Source organism: Nothobranchius furzeri, chromosome 5 (genome assembly GCF_043380555.1).
Source record: "Nothobranchius furzeri strain GRZ-AD chromosome 5, NfurGRZ-RIMD1, whole genome shotgun sequence".
Lineage (NCBI taxonomy): Eukaryota > Metazoa > Chordata > Actinopteri > Cyprinodontiformes > Nothobranchiidae > Nothobranchius > Nothobranchius furzeri.
In genome coordinates this window covers 75,934,921-75,950,714 of record NC_091745.1, presented here as the reverse complement: position 1 = coordinate 75,950,714, position 15,794 = coordinate 75,934,921, and the positions used below count along the sequence as shown (strand labels likewise).

Here is a 15,794-nt window from a genome sequence, read left to right as displayed (position 1 = left end):
AAAATGAATTATTTAGTTTTCTAATTAAAATGAACAGCCAACAATCCAGTCAGACTGTGTCAATAAATGGCAGCAATATTACAGATAGAACAATAAATTAATCTGTTTTTCTTTTACCTTTCAAATAAAAAACAACAACAAAATTAACAGTGGAAGTCTAAAACTAATTTCACTTTGAAGTATAAACTGTCGTTTTAAACGAAAAATCCATTTGAAATGCTCACAATAATTTCTCAGCGGTGAGCGGAACTATAGTTCCTAGTTCAATGATCAAGTCGGACATGTTTGATGATGCACACCCAATGTCAAATGTAGCTAAAACTGTCCTCGGAATTTGTTTTCATATCTAGAAAGTCTGTTTAGTTCATATTTTCAAATTTTTCTGTAATAGATCGTCCGGTTAGGTCTTTCTGACCTTTGTTTTTATATCGCGGGTGTTTTTAGGGTTTCGAGATGCGCCTCACGCTGCAGCTGTTGATCTCCCACGGCCGGGTGGCCCGCAGGATGGGTCTGGGCCCGGAGTCCCGGATCCACATGCTGCGGAACATCTTGACTGGACTCGTCCGACATGAGAGGATAGAAACAACATACGCCCGAGCGGATGAAGTCCGCTTCTATGCTGAGAAGGTAAAAATCCTCCATCTCGAATCAGGAAAATCAAAGGAATGAAAGTTGCATGATCCCTAAAGCTCTCAGTCCATCAGAGCTTATTAAATCACAAACTAAGCTCAAAAATAGAAAATAAACACGAATCAAGCAGGATTACATACCCTGTGGATTTAAACACACTCAACATTAAGGTTTTTACCTTTTATTTTAATTAAGTGAATCAAGCAAGTGACGCCTGCATTAGGTTTTAATTTATATTAAAGGTTGGATATGGAACAATTTAATTAAAAACGATACAGTTTTTAATAATACCTCCACGGGGTGTTAAGAGGTGTGCAGAATTAAGCTTTCAAACTTATATTTGAATTAAAAATAATGAAATATTTATTTTGACGTGACACAGGGTTAATGTTTACATCCACCAGCCAGTAGAGGGCATCATTGCAGGTTGCCACACAGTCCAGCTTGGCACAGTGAGGCTTGCCCTGTGGAAGATGGTGGACTCGGCAAGTCAGGCAGCTGCTCCTGACCCCAGATGTCGTTATCCTTCTCAGAAGAGTTTAGTTGAAGTTTACAACAGATGGACCCAAATAAAACAGTTCACGTATCTGCAGCGAACCTGGTGGTATCCCAACGGCTGGGAACCTTGTTCTACTGTTGCAGCTACAACCTCCACACACTAGATGTCGCTGTAGTGTTCGTGTTCCATATTCCACCTTTGAAGATTTATTTCTGCAAGATAATTTGAGTGCTTTCACGTTTGTCATGAGAGAACTGTAAGCAAACACAATTTAAGCCACAGCATGTCTCCTCTTCATCATCATCATCATCAATGGTGATGCCCATGCATTCTGCTGATGTCGCAACATTAAATACGTTTTCTGCTCCTCTGCCCTACTGGTTGAAAGTGGAATTACAAGTGTTATAAACAACCCTGCAGCAGTCGTTTGTAGCTAATGATAAAACAGTTAGCTAACCTGAACCAATTAATACTAAAAAAAAGCCACAAAGTAAAAATATCCACACTGTTGGGCAAAATAATTATTATTACTTACAAATTCATTTGCAACAAAGCCAGGTCACCATCATTCTGTGATTTCATAGCCTCCTTTAGCTTCCTCAAACCAGTATAGGCCACACGGATGTTCACTCTGGTTTTAGCTCAAAGACATTACTCTTACTTTCAGGCTCTGCCATGACGCCAACAAAAATAATCATTTTGTTCTTTTATTGATTGTCGGCAAACTAGAAATGTTTACTGGCTGCCTTTATATTAGCTACTGGGACAGTAAACAGCTTCTGCTGTAAAGCAGGTGGAGACCTCCCACTAGTGTTCCTACCTGAACCACAACACTGTTAAGTGCAGTTACCCCCAAATTCCACTACCTCCACTCCGCTGCGCTCCGCTCCGACATGAACGCCGGAGCAAAATCGGTCCCGTTCTAGTCAATCAGAGCAATTCCACTACTGCGGTCGTGCTCCGGCAGTGTGGCGCCGTGCGCCGCCCTCTGTTCCGGCGTCCAGCAAAAATAGAATCGATCCTATTTTTGCCGGACGCCGGAGCACCTCCGCAGTAAATGGACAGAAATCACAAACGCCCAACAGGAAAAGGAGCGAGCACAACTTCCGTTTTTCACAATACATCGATAAACAAAATGCGTTTTTTGTTTCATATGAACAGGTTTAACAACTTTTAACAACTATCAATGGCGGCTGAAGTTTAAATGCACAAAAGTAAGCCATAAATACAGTTTCTACTATCAAAGTAGTCACACTTTGTTGATCCAAACACTGCTGATCTGTCAACACAAATGATGGGCAGATTAAACTGTTCATTTCGATGCTTCTCCCACACAACGGGTGTTTAGATCTAACTTCCGCGTTTATTGCTCGGACTGTATCGCAAGATCTCGAAAATCCCGCGCATGCTTGTTTGCCCACCTCAGGTCTCCGCAGCGGAGCGGAGCCGTTGTAGAGCGGGTACCAGTAAAAATTGAGTTCGGAAGCGAGCGGCTGCGGAAGGCGGGGGCGGACCGGAGCGGAGATAGTGGAATTTGGGGGTTAGGGTCAGCAGAGTGCCGTCCAGCATGAATTTGGTTAAGTTTATGCCTCAAGAATCACTGAAAGTAATTAGAAAGCAATAGTTTGAAGTGTTAAAACTCCCAAGTGTTGCTTTAATCGATCTGAGGAATCTATCTGTTATTGTGCCTTACAAATGGCATTTTCCTCTGCTGAAAGGTGGTGGCTTATTGTAGGATGTGGGTAAAGCTGGCAGAAGGAGGGCAAAACACACCTAGGGTGTTTGATGCACATCAATAAAGTCACCTCCGTTATTTTAAATTACGGCTGCCACACACTTGTAGCATGCAGTGATATATGTAGCATACATATATTTACCATAAAAAAGCAAAGATACCTGTGCCGGCTTGTTCACGTACACGAGAGACACGAGCGTTCCTTTTACTGATGTTTAATGCGGTCTTGCATCTTCTTTATCTTTACACCACATGAACACCGTAGAACTAATGAAAAAGCATAAATCGTGTACAAATTAACAAGTTAGTTGCCTTAAGTTTGCTAACATATAGAGTTTATAAATAAAGAATAAACATGCCACTTTGGCCTGCTAGTAGACAAACCGGTAGACTTGAAAACACTTAACTTTCTTCTCGAATGTTCTTAATTGGCACAAATTTGTCCGTTCACATTCACGTCAATAAAATCTCCGAAGCTACGAGAGACAGGAAGTGACATCACAGTGCTCTTAAACACACCTTATCAAAATAAACCAATTCAAGATTACTCAAATATCAAAAATTATTAATTCTGTGCACCTGTAAATGTTACTAAATGTATTGAAAACATGAAAAAAAAATATTTTAAATAAACATGTTAAATAAACTTTCTAGGGCATTCACAAAGTCACAGTGCCATCTTGTGGTGAAACTTTGAACAAAAAAGTTGCTTAAACTGCCTTTACAATACCAATTTTTTTAATCAGAGCGAGTACTTGTCAATACAGAGTGCTAATAAATGTTTGGTACAGCAGGGAAAAGGCAATACTTTATTTTGGCTTTTATGTTTTGTGGTACATTCCTGTGTCTAGTATAAATGTTATGGCTGAAATCATAAGTGGGTTTTATGTGAGGTGCAGAGCTCTGAGGCGCCCCCTGGCGGTTGTTTCTGGTAATGCATTCATACGTCTGCTTTTCCAGTGCGTGCCGACGTGGCGTGAGGTGGAAAAGCATCACTTTAAAGTACTGCAGGGATATTTGGCACATCTTTAAAAAAACAACGAGCTGTGTTAATGTCTGTTCGGCAGCTGAAACAGAAAACCATTTCTAACGAGTGATTCTCCATTTGCTGTCAGAGACCCGTTCCTTCTTATCGTGTTTTTCCTCTCTGATTAGTTAAATCTTATAAATATTAATGCGGCACAGACTCCCAGCGTTGGTCATTAGACCAGATGTGGTTCTCATTCTGAATGTGCCCGTGTTGCTTGATGATGTGTGAAAATAATTGTTCTGTGGTACTCAGGCCAAAAAAAAAAAAAAAAGAAAGAAATCTTTACTCATTATTTATCCATGGAGATCGCTAACCAAGCAGCACTTTCTGATTATCAATCCTCTTAGGCTTAAAGTGATCTGTTCTTTCTGCCTTTACCTCCCCCAGCTGATTGATTACGCCAAGAAGGGAGACACTGACGAGAAGGCGATGAAAATGGCCAGTTTTTGGCTCACGGTACGTGTCCGCATCTCTTCTCATCCCTCTGAAGTTACGAGCTGTGCAACGCTGAATGTAAAACAGCCCAACTGATGTTTACTCGCTGCTTCTTCGTTCCAGGAAAAGGACCTCGTCCCGAAGCTCTTTAAAGTCCTCGCCCCGCGGTTTGAAACGCAGTCCAACGGCTACACGCGGATGGCACGCATTCCTAACCGGGAGAACCTGGACAAGGCCAAGATGGCCGTCCTGGAGTACAAAGGCAACCCGTTTCCTCCGCTCTACCCAGCGAAGAAAGAGAATGAACTGACTCTGATCAACCAGCTGCTCAGAGGCTACAGAGAAGAGAGGGCACGGCGTTAGCAGCAAACCCCTAAAAAGCACCTTCTTGTTGGATGTGATGGATGCTTTTGCTGCATAAAGACCTTGATGCATTTCTTCTCATGTGTGCCATCAGAAATGAACGAGCTGAGTCTGACCAAATAAATGTTTATTCTCGAGTCACGCTCATATTTCTTCCATCACTTTTGTTTAGCTTCCTGAACTCCACGGTTTGGCCAACAAGAAGTATGCAAATAAAACGAGTAGCTTTTTTTAAATATATATTTAAACAATTCATACATTTTTAATACTGTTTATAATGAGAAGGTAAAAGCCGCCTCAGCAGAAACACGTTTATACGTTTTAAATAATGCAGCGTCTCTGATTAGATCCTCTGTTGTGTGAAAAGTTATGAAATTTTAATAAAAATATGTTCGATCCTCACCGTAAGTCCCAGTTATACTCAAACCGCTAACTTCTCACTAGTTTCATCTGTGATTGAACATTCTCGTGCTACAGAGGACCTCCTCAATTATTTGGTGTTTGTTGGTTGAGCTTAATTCCCCTTAAGAAACAAAAACTAATTCTGGTGACAAAAACACATATCAGAAAGAAGAAAATAGCCCCAAGACACATTGCGTTCTTTTTGGTAATCATTGGGACTGATTTTTGCTCTCATTGATTTTTTTATGACATCTGCACATATTGAGGGCCACGTGAGACACGCATTTGACTGTTTTCACGCACCCAAAATCTCTCACGCTGGAAGAGAAGTGAATCTGTAATAAAAGTATGTTGCACATTGCTTCCCTAGCTTCAAGCGCTACAAGTTCAATTTAAATTGACCTCACATGAGCGAGAAGGGGGGAAATGACGCCCTCCTGTGGCGAAAAGCTAGAAATAAACAGGAATGTTTTATGCTGCTTATCTCAGTGAAGCTGGAAAAATAAATCACATTTTTGCACTCTGGTGTGTTACGGAGAAGGAGCAGAATAATGGAACTGCACTTATAAAGTTTCAAGAGTTAGTAAAAACACTTGTAAATAATTTGAAAATGAAACGCCACAGCGTGTTTGCGTTAGCAACAGTTTTTTTTCTTGTTATGTGTTGCTAAAACACAATTCAAATGATATTTATCTAACAAAGATAAACACAGTGGTTGTGCTCAGTGGCGGGCTGGTTTCTAAGAGCACAGAGACGTGAAAGTTCCCCGTATTATTGAAGTGAATGGACTATTGGTCATTTCTGTCTGGCTTAAAGGATTTTTCCACCCTCTAGCGGACTGAAATCGTAAGTACAGGAAGTGTTAATAAAGCTAAACAAGACATTATACGTTAGCACTTCCTGTACGTTCCTTCAAAATAAAACACTTAAAATTACTACGGTTTTGAATTAGCAATATAAGCATAGTTAGGGCTGCCAACTCTCACGCATGACACACGCATTTGACTCTTAACCACGCTCTCGTGTCACACCCCCAATTTCTCATGCTGAAAGTCAATCTGTCAGAGGTGCTAACTCCCCTAGCTACAGGCAACAAGTTCCACTTTTAACTGAGCAAGAAGAGGACTGACGCCCTCCTGTGGCGACAAGATAGAACTGAACTGTGTTTATATTTAGACAATATTTGACCCTACTTATCTCAGTGAAGCTGGAAATTTTTGTCCACTTGTGTCTATCATGGAGAAGAAGGAGGAGGAGAAACCAGAGAACTGCACGTTTAAAGTTAGTAAAGTTAGTAGAAACACTTCCTGTAAATTACTTCAAAATTAATAACCACAATTTTATTTATGTAACAATAATAAACACAATGGTTGTATGCAATTGCTGACTTGCCATCAGGAGCACTGTGTTATTTAGATTTTTTTTCTTCAAAACTTTATTGAACAAGGTGAAAGCTGTGTTATTTATATTTATATCCTGTCTGGCTTTAAAGATGTACCGCCCACTAGTGGACAAAAACATCACTACAGGAAGCGCTAATAAAGTCATACATGATATCACGCATTAGCACTTCTCTTAACTTCCTTCAAAATAAAACATGCCAGTAAAAACGACTACGGCTTAATATTAGTAATACAGCATTACTAGACTAAATGTAACAGGAAAGCCAGAATGTTGTCACTTATAAAATCTACTAAACTACTGAAATTCAATAAATCTGTGCCATTTGTGTTCAACAAGCTTAAAGAGCAAGTAACGTCTAAATTAACTTTTTTTGCTGATGAACTGTATGAATGAGTGTCTAATAGTGTTTTAAATGTGTGTATTCATTATTTTAGCATTTTGGTGCATTTTCTTTAAAAATTAAAAATTCTGCCTAAATACCACAGTATAGCTCCACCTTCAGCTTAAAACATAGAATTTGACTCATTTTGAATACATTTTAGCAAATGGCTAAAGAGTAAGATACTACAGAAACCAGTAGAGTACTACGTAGCAGCTCTGTGTCAACGTTATAAAGCAACGAGCGTCTCGGCCACACCTTGTGGCGAGTTGAGAGTTGGATTTGCAAGCAGTGTAGGAGGCTAGCCGTAGTTCAGCATTAGCATATAGCATTAGCATATCCTAGTCTTTAGCATAGCTTTTAGTGTTATACATACTTATTTAGTGTTAGCTTGGCTGTTGGATATTGTAGTTTAGTTACTGTTTGGCTGTTAGTGTAATCAGGAAAGTAGTTCGGGTTTAGTGCTCCATATCGTGTTAGCATGGTGAGATGGTGTAGTGTAGTATGGTTGCGGAGCTCTGTCGGGTTGCACTCCTTTCCGCTGGACTTAGAAATTAGGCGCCAGTGGTTGCGTGTCTGGAAAAGATTCAGCTCCCGCCTGGTGCTGTAGTTTGCAACCAGCATTTTACCCGCGATTCTGCACGTCTCCGTTCCAAGAGGGAGGCTGTGCCCACCGTGGCTCTTCCGCGATTTAGATACAGCCCACCGACTCTGCTCCCCCACCATGACGGGCTCCAGTCTGAGGTGAGTAAGCTAAATAAAAGTTTTAACATCTTCTAAAGACAATTCCCTTCCTAAATGCAAAGTTTGAGAGACATGGTTCACTCCATTTAGCTAATATCAGCCTGCACTGCCTTCGGGCTGATTTGTCAAGTTCACAAAATGTGGAACGGGAGGTTAGAATCAGCGGCGAATCGGAACATATCTCGAAGCCCTGGCCGACAAAACGGTCCACATGACTGTCAGGCTCAGATAAAATTCGGGTTGTTTTTGTGTCAGTGGTAATTCTGCAACAGTGTTTCTAACTAATGCAGCACTAGTTGACACACAGCATTACAGCGTGAAATCCAGCACAGCGTGACCCGGTTCTGTGAGAAATTCTGTTCAGGAGGTCGCATTTCAGGATCTCCACATCATATGTGACTCTTTTACGTTATAATAACATCACACACTAGGAATGTTATAAAGCGCCTATATGGGACAGTTTTTTTTGTATTTTATCTGACTTTATAAACATCAATGTGCTTCTATTTTTTTTTCATGAACGAGCTGCAGAAGGAACTATTAGCAGTTAGCTAACAGCACATCAAACACGTCGGATCACACGCCCTCTAGCGGCAACAATGCGAAATTAAATCCACGGCAAGCTTAAAGGCATGTTTCTCTTAACAAATTAATCAATGATAGGTAAAAGTAAATAAATATATTTAGTAACACATTTTACCACTGTTAAAGGATTCATATTTTTCAGGTCAACTGGATGGAAACACATTTTGAGATTAAGGATTTTTCCGCCCTCTAGCGGCCAGAATTTGTTACTTACGAGCAACGTTCATAAAGTTAAACACAACATTACTTTTTGGCTTTTCCTGTAATTTCCTTCAAAATAAAACATAACACATAAAAATTATTACGGTTTTAAATTCGTGGTACAGCATACATAATGGACTAAATGATGGGGAAGCCAGAACGTCTTTACTTATAAAAACTACTTAACTACTAAAGCTCAATAAATATATTTTAATTATCTGTGTTTAACAAGATTAAATAAATGAGATACAGAAGGAGCTATAAGCAGCTAGCTAACAGCACAACAAACATATCAGATTATACGCCCTCTAGTGGCAACAAGGCTAAATTAAATTCACGGTAGCCTTGTGCAGATTTTTCTTAATAAATTAAATTTAGCAAATAATGGGTAATATAAAATAAATATACGTAGTAACAAAATTTTACGAACATAACATTTTAGTTTCTAATCAAACATGTCAGATTTAAAACTATTTCTTAGTTCAAAGACCAATTAATACCAAACAACATCTAATAAACACACTAGACATTCATTCAGACACTGAATTATTTTATTTTATTTTAAAAAGTTCATATTTTATTTTGAATAGGAAAACATGTATTTGGATTTCACAATGAATGTATAAAAAACTCAAATAAAATACAAGACAAAAACAAATAAAGTCAACTAAAAAAACTATTAGGCAAAAAGGCTACTGAAAAGCAGAATAAATGTTTGACCACAACAGTTTTTTTTTAATTTACTTGTTTAATCAGATAAATGTTGCCCTTTTAATTGCTTGCAATAAAGCACAATTATAGAGGCAATTATATATTTTTAAATTTGGGGGAAATTAAGGGCAAACGTGAAGATAAGTAAAATTAAATAATTTTAAAATAACAAATGAAGGAAGAAGAAACACATTTCCAAATCACTCTTATTCACAACAAAGCTTTAGTAGCCTTCCAACAGATAATGTATTTATATTAGAGCAGCTGAACATAAATACAGACAGTATTTAACCTTGAATGTGAGTTTAGAAAAATGCATTTTCTGTAAGAATTAGCCACCTGTTTGCTAGAAGCTTACTCACAGACATAGTGTGATACAACTGTTCTGCAGTGAAAATAAATGTAAAATTGTATATGAAAATAAATTGTTTTTTCCCCACATTTGATCAATTTCTTTGATATGTTCTGCTCAAAATTAATGAACATTGTGGGGCATTGTTTCATAGTAAATTGTGATTAAAGCATCAATTTAGCTGCTGAAAATTTATATCTGCCTTTATATCATTTTTTTCTTCCAGACTGTCATTTTGCCAAACCCAATGCCCCCCCCCCCCCCCCCCCCACACACACACACACACACACACAGCTCCTTATATTGTAGACCATCTGCTAATGAAGCACTGATTAGATGTTTTAGTTTGTGACATATTTTCAGTGATTTACTAATTCTATATATCTGGCAGATTTCTAAATTATTTGACATCCATCCATCCTCGGCCGCTTATCCATAGTCGGGTCGTGGGGGCAGCAGGAGAGAGGCCCAAACTTCCCTCTCCTCAACCACTTGGGCCAGCTCCTCCGGGGGAATCCCAAGGCGTTCCCTGGCCAGCCGAGAGACATAGTCCCTCCAGCGTGTCCTGGGTCGTCTTTAAGGTCTCCTCCTGGTTGGACGTGCCCGAAAAACCTCACCAGGGAGGCGTCCTGACCAGGTGGAGGAGCAGCGGGTCTACTCCAAGCCCCTCCCGGATGATCGAGCTTCTCATCCCATCTCTAAGGGAGAGCTCAGCCACCTTGCGGAGCAAACTCATTTTGGAAGCTTGTATCCGCGATCTTGCTCTTTCGGTCACTTCCCAAAGCTCGTGACCATGGGTGAGGGTAGGAACGTAGATCGACTGCTAAATCGAGAGCTTCAATAATTAGCTTAATAGTAAATTTTATGATTTCCCACTTACCTTTTCACGTAGGACCAGGATAGTTTGGGTGTTTTTGTTCTGGTCTGTGAAATCCTGTGGAAACAGCTTCTTTTTTTTGGCAGTAACTTTATAAATGTTATAAATAACAAAAGATGTAGTCGTCTGTAACCTTTTTTAAAACTTTAACCTGAAGTTGTTACATTAATGAGGAAAGTGATGCATTAAGATCAGTCACCAATATTCGTTATCTACCAAAATGGAGCAGGTTCTGTTTTCCACGCGGTTTCTTGACTCATCCAGACAAAATAATCAGAGTTTATGTCATAATTGTGTTGAACAAGGAGAACAATAAAACCCTTTTGCCAGGTTTAAGCACCTGTTACGCCCCCTCTCTGCAGGTCTAGGAGGATGAGGGGACTAACACAAGAAAATAGGTGTAAAAGTGTGTGTGAGGATAAAGGACGAGGAGGTTCGAGTAAAAACAAAAGGATTTATTAACATAAGGTGTCCGTGGGTAAACGGCATAAATAAGGCTTCGTAATAATAAACTACAACATAAGCAGTCTCACTGCTTATGACAAAGGCTTTCTGCCAAAACGCAAAATATCCCCGGCTCAAAAGTCCTATGGGGATAAAAAGAAAAACACCACAAAGGCTTAACCCTTAACAAGGTGTGTGAAAACACACTCAGAAGGTACCCAGGCTAATCTTGGATCCTTAGTAGAAAACCTAAACACAAATGAGCGAGGGAGAATCTCAGGCTACTCCTGGATCTCTATCAACAACCTTAAACCCAGCAGGAACGGTGTTAACAGCCTTAAACCTGTCTGGTAACGGTCGCTAAAGTGTCTGTGAGCTAAAGGAGAATCTCTGGCTACTCCAGGATCTCCTCGATGTCTGTTGCGTTCCTCCTTTTTAAAGAGCTGGTAGCTGCTTGATCGCTGATGAAGATCAGCTGCTGTCTCTGCTGGCGTGCCTCTCTCCGAGGTCCTGAAAGGGCGCTGGAGCGCTGGAGAGTGTGAGCTGGCCGCTCCTGGCGCTGTCCCTGGTGCTGGATCCCGTGCAGCGGGGACAAAAGGCTCAGGCTAGGATGAGAGGACGGACCGAGGGGACGAGGGTCGTCACAGCACCTAAGACACCATATAACAACACAGTACAGGGAAAGAGACACAAAAGTCAGAATTCTGTTTAAGCTCGAGGAGAATGGAATAAAGTCGCACCAACCCAGTCTCCATTGAGCTGACACTTCCTCAAACCATTCTGGCCTTTGAAATCCGAGCACCTCTATTTATTACAAATTTGGAGCTTCCCTGGTTACATGGCTGAGAGCTGATCTAAAGGGAGGGGGGAAACACAGCTCTCAGTCCTAAATTGGTACAAGTTTAAAACAAAGAGCATTCATTATTACACGAAGAACTTTCAGTGTCTAATCACACGATGAGTAGCAAACAGTTTGCACGAGTCAGCAATTGACAGAACAGCAGATCTCCTCAGGTCATCCGTGGATCACAGTTAGTCAGATTTTAACACCCTTAAAGTCTCATGAGGGAACTTTACAATACAGCAACTGTTTAAGCATTTAAATGGTAAAATCATTAAGCATAAAACATGACAAATGAAACATTCTTTAATTGTAATAAAAGCATAAAACATGATAATTGAAAACATGAACAATAATTCTATCATTTTTCAGTAGTGCTCTGCTGGAAATTCATAAAAATGCCTGCATGATGGATTGCTCCACAATCCAAGGATCCCAAAATAGGAAACCACCTCATGTGAGAGAGAGGTGACCGTTTGAGGCAGCCAGAAGAGAAAAACACACAACCTGCCAATTTAGTGGAAGGTCAAAAGTACTCCGCTGGAGTGAAGAAAACCTCAGCAGGCTTCAGGAACGACTGATAGCTCCTACATTACAGCCACTTGGAAATCAAGGCTGCTTGAACAGCATCTGTTAGGAGAAATAATAATTACCTCGTCGTCGTCTTCCTCCGCTTATCCGGGTCGCGGGGGCAGCATCCCAACTAGGGAGCTCCAGACCGTCCTCTCCCCGGCCACCTCCACCAGCTCCTCCGGCAGGACCCCAAGGCGTTCCCGGACCAGATTGGAGATGTAACCTCTCCAACGTGTCCTGGGTCGACCCGGGGGCCTCCTGCCGGCAGGACATGCCCGAAACACCTCCCCGGGGAGGCGTCCAGGAGGCATCCTGACCAGATGCCCAAACGACCTCAACTGACTCCTTTCGATCCGGAGGAGCAGCGGTTCTACTCCGAGTCCCTCCCGAATGTCCGAGCTCCTCACCCTATCTCTAAGGCTGAGCCCGGCCACCCTACGGAGGAAACTCATTTCGGCCGCTTGTATCCGCGATCTCGTTCTTTCGGTCATTACCCAAAGCTCATGACCATAGGTGAGGATTGGGACGTAGATGGACCGGTAAATCGAGAGCCTGGCTTTCTGGCTCAGCTCCCTCTTCACCACGACAGATCGGCTCAGCGTCCGCATCACTGCAGACGCCGAACCAATCCGCCTGTCGATCTCCCGATCCCTCCTACCCTCACTCGTGAACAAGACCCCGAGATACTTAAACTCCTCTACTTGAGGTAGGACCTCTCTCACGACCCGGAGTTGGCAAGCCACTCTTTTCCGGTCGAGAACCGCGGTCTCAGATTTGGAGGTGCTGATCCTCATCCCAGCTGCGAACCTAATAATGTTTACATTTAACCAAACTAATGAACTCACGAATAATCTGAGTGCATCTGAGACCAAAGTGTATTGCTGCCATTAGAACTTTACTGCAGTTCATTAAAAGTGATTTTAAACATCTTTCTGCTCACAGTTTTACCTGCCAGTTATTTACCAGCGTAAACATCACCTGCAGCTGTTAATTTTTGGCCTGGCAACAATTAGAAAATGGTCTGGCCAGGACCCATAGACAGAGCTCAGTCGTGGGGCAGAATCTACGGTTGCCTTTCAAGCCGTCTATGCACGCAGTAATCTACTTTAGTGATGTCACCACACAAGTGCTGCTGGGTGTTCATGCTGGACGAACAAACCACATTCACCAATAGAAAAAATATACACAACACACTCATTTTTCAATAAAACTGTTGTGCTCAAACAGCATTCACGGTGCTTGAGTAGGTCCACATTTGGGTGGGCGTGCTGGCCCTGACATTCACCTGGGACCATGGACGTAATTTGGGGGGGGGGGGGGGGGGGGGGGCATGTCCCCCCCACTTTTTCCAAAGTCAAGTTTTGAGCCCTGCACTTTTTACCGTTCAAAAACAATATTATGCTATATTAAATTGACACTGGTTGAGCTCTAGGACCAAGCAGAGAACAAGCGTTTGTGTTGAAGCCTGTTTCCCATTAGAACATACTGGTACCTGTTAGCAGCCGAAACACATCCTCACGTGCTTGTGGATATCATATGTTGTATATGGAGACATGCCTGTAATAATAAGTAAAGGTTATCAGCTGTAGCTTTAGTGTGCTCATAGGAAACGTGACAAAAGAACACAAATCACATTTCTCTTTATGGCCTATATACAGTAGCTGTCATCATCAACGTTACATGATTTACAGAATACATGTGACCAACTAGCATTTCATGTTCTACCACCGGATGTTTGGATCAAAATTTGAACCAATCAGATCTTAGATCAGGTGAAAGCCAGGCGTTTCCCATCATCCCCTAGGTTTTGCAGCCGAGGGAGAGCAACTGCAGCGCCTTGCTCCAAAATCTGTGGCCGCCTTGATCTCACGAGGTTATCGTTGCCTACGTATGCATGATATCAGAGCAAGTCGGCGTAAAGTCGGACACAAATCTAACCGACATGCACTGCTCGCCGATCACCGCTGATCTAATCTGCGCAGAACTGGCTCATCTCGAACACGGCCATCAACAAACTCTGCTGTAATGGTGCTTAACCTGCCCAATGTCTCTCTACAGAGTGCTGTGATTGGCCCGGCCTACACTTCACCGAGCCAATGGTGAACCTGCTGAGGCTGCTACAGAGTGTGGCTGGACCGACCTGCAGAGCAAAATCTTTTGCTATTATGGTTTGTCTAGATTTCTAGGCTAGCAAAATGTAGCATCCAGGGATACATCCTGGTAGAATTCTGTTGAAATAATGCACAATAGAAAAATTTATGATTTTTTTTAAACTGCTGTCAAATTTAGGAATTCGGAGCAGTTTTTTAATCCATTTCAGACTTGGCCTCAACTCATCGGTCCTGTCAGACGTAAACACCATTTCTTCAAACAGAGGCTGTTCAGGCACCCATCTAGAATGAGTAAATGATGTACCATTTATAACTTTACACAGACGCACACTGCTACGGCTCAGGGGAAAAGTGGCTAGCTGCTAACCAAAGATTTAACGGTTCAAGTCCAGCATCCTCATCTCAGTGTCAGGCTCCCAGCTAAATAAATGTAAATAGATAGATAGACAGACAGACATTTTTATTCGGTCAAAAACAATTTATCAGTTTTACATAAAAGTAATCAAGCAACCGAAAAAAGGAATAGGCTGAAGCCTAGTGGCTTATAATTAACTCCCACAGAGATAATCAAATCCTTAACCAAGGCTGATAGCTAAGGTGCATAACATTTAAAGAAAAAGCAATGATAAATCAAGAAATCAAATCAACACAAGGTTAGACATCAAACTAAGTTTCTATAACTTTGGAAGATGCAAATTTTTTAATTTTTCTTGAAAAACAACAAAGAATAACACTTCTTCAATTCATCATTAAGTCCATTCCATAACTTCCCTCCCAAAACCGACACACATCTATACTTAGCATTAGTTCTCACTTTAGGTATTTCAAACATATAAGACCCCCTCAAATCATATTTTTCATCTCTTAATTTAAACATACTTAAAATACAAATTGGAACATTCTTTTTCACCACTCTACATCATAGCTGATCCTACAAAAAATTGGTTTCTGGACTCCCTATATCCAGTTTTATTTATTATTCTAATAGCTGTTTTTTGCAATTTAAAAATTGAATCCAGATATGTTTTGTATGTTTTCCCCCAAATTTCCACACAATAGCTCATATAAGGCAAGCAAAGGGAAGTGTACAGTAAATAAAGGCAGCTCTTGTGCAATAAATCTCTTGTTTTGTAAAGAATAGAAATAGACTTAGATAATTTCCGTTTCACATGATCTATGTGAGACTTCCAACAAAGTTTATCATCAATTATTACTCCTAAAAATTTAGTCTCATTTTCTCTTTCAATTTCAACATTATTTAGATTCAATTTTACTTCAATGTTACTCTTAATACCTCCAAACAACATAAATGTTGTTTTACTTTCATTCAGTGATAGTTTATTAAATACAAACCATCTATTTAACTTCATCAATTCTATTTCCACTGTTTTCAGTAATTCCTTTATGTTATCTCCAGAACAAAATAAGTTTGTATCATCAGCAAACATCACATATTTTAAAATATCACTAGCTGTACA

At 40.7% G+C, this 15,794-nt stretch overlaps 1 protein-coding gene across 1 annotated transcript; it reads left to right on the top strand.

The window, feature by feature from the left end:
* Window positions 1–256: 256 nt before the first annotated feature.
* mrpl17 (mitochondrial ribosomal protein L17) lies at window positions 257–4,829 on the top strand. The gene is made up of 4 exons (XM_015950538.3): window positions 257–353; window positions 445–627; window positions 4,282–4,350; window positions 4,453–4,829. Exons 2-4 carry the CDS (start codon window positions 454–456, stop codon window positions 4,690–4,692), a joined length of 483 nt encoding a protein of 160 aa, XP_015806024.1. The 5' UTR covers window positions 257–353; window positions 445–453; the 3' UTR covers window positions 4,693–4,829.
* Window positions 4,830–15,794: the final 10,965 nt, after the last annotated feature.

Excerpts from the sequence above, each read along its gene's own strand:
- mrpl17 (XM_015950538.3), top strand. The coding sequence starts at position 454 with ATGCGCCTCACGCTGCAGCTGTTGATCTCCCACGGCCGGGTGGCCCGC. Across the intron at positions 628-4,281 it reads TCCGCTTCTATGCTGAGAAG|CTGATTGATTACGCCAAGAA; the intron begins GTAAAAATCCTC and ends TACCTCCCCCAG. Across the intron at positions 4,351-4,452 it reads TGGCCAGTTTTTGGCTCACG|GAAAAGGACCTCGTCCCGAA; the intron begins GTACGTGTCCGC and ends TCTTCGTTCCAG.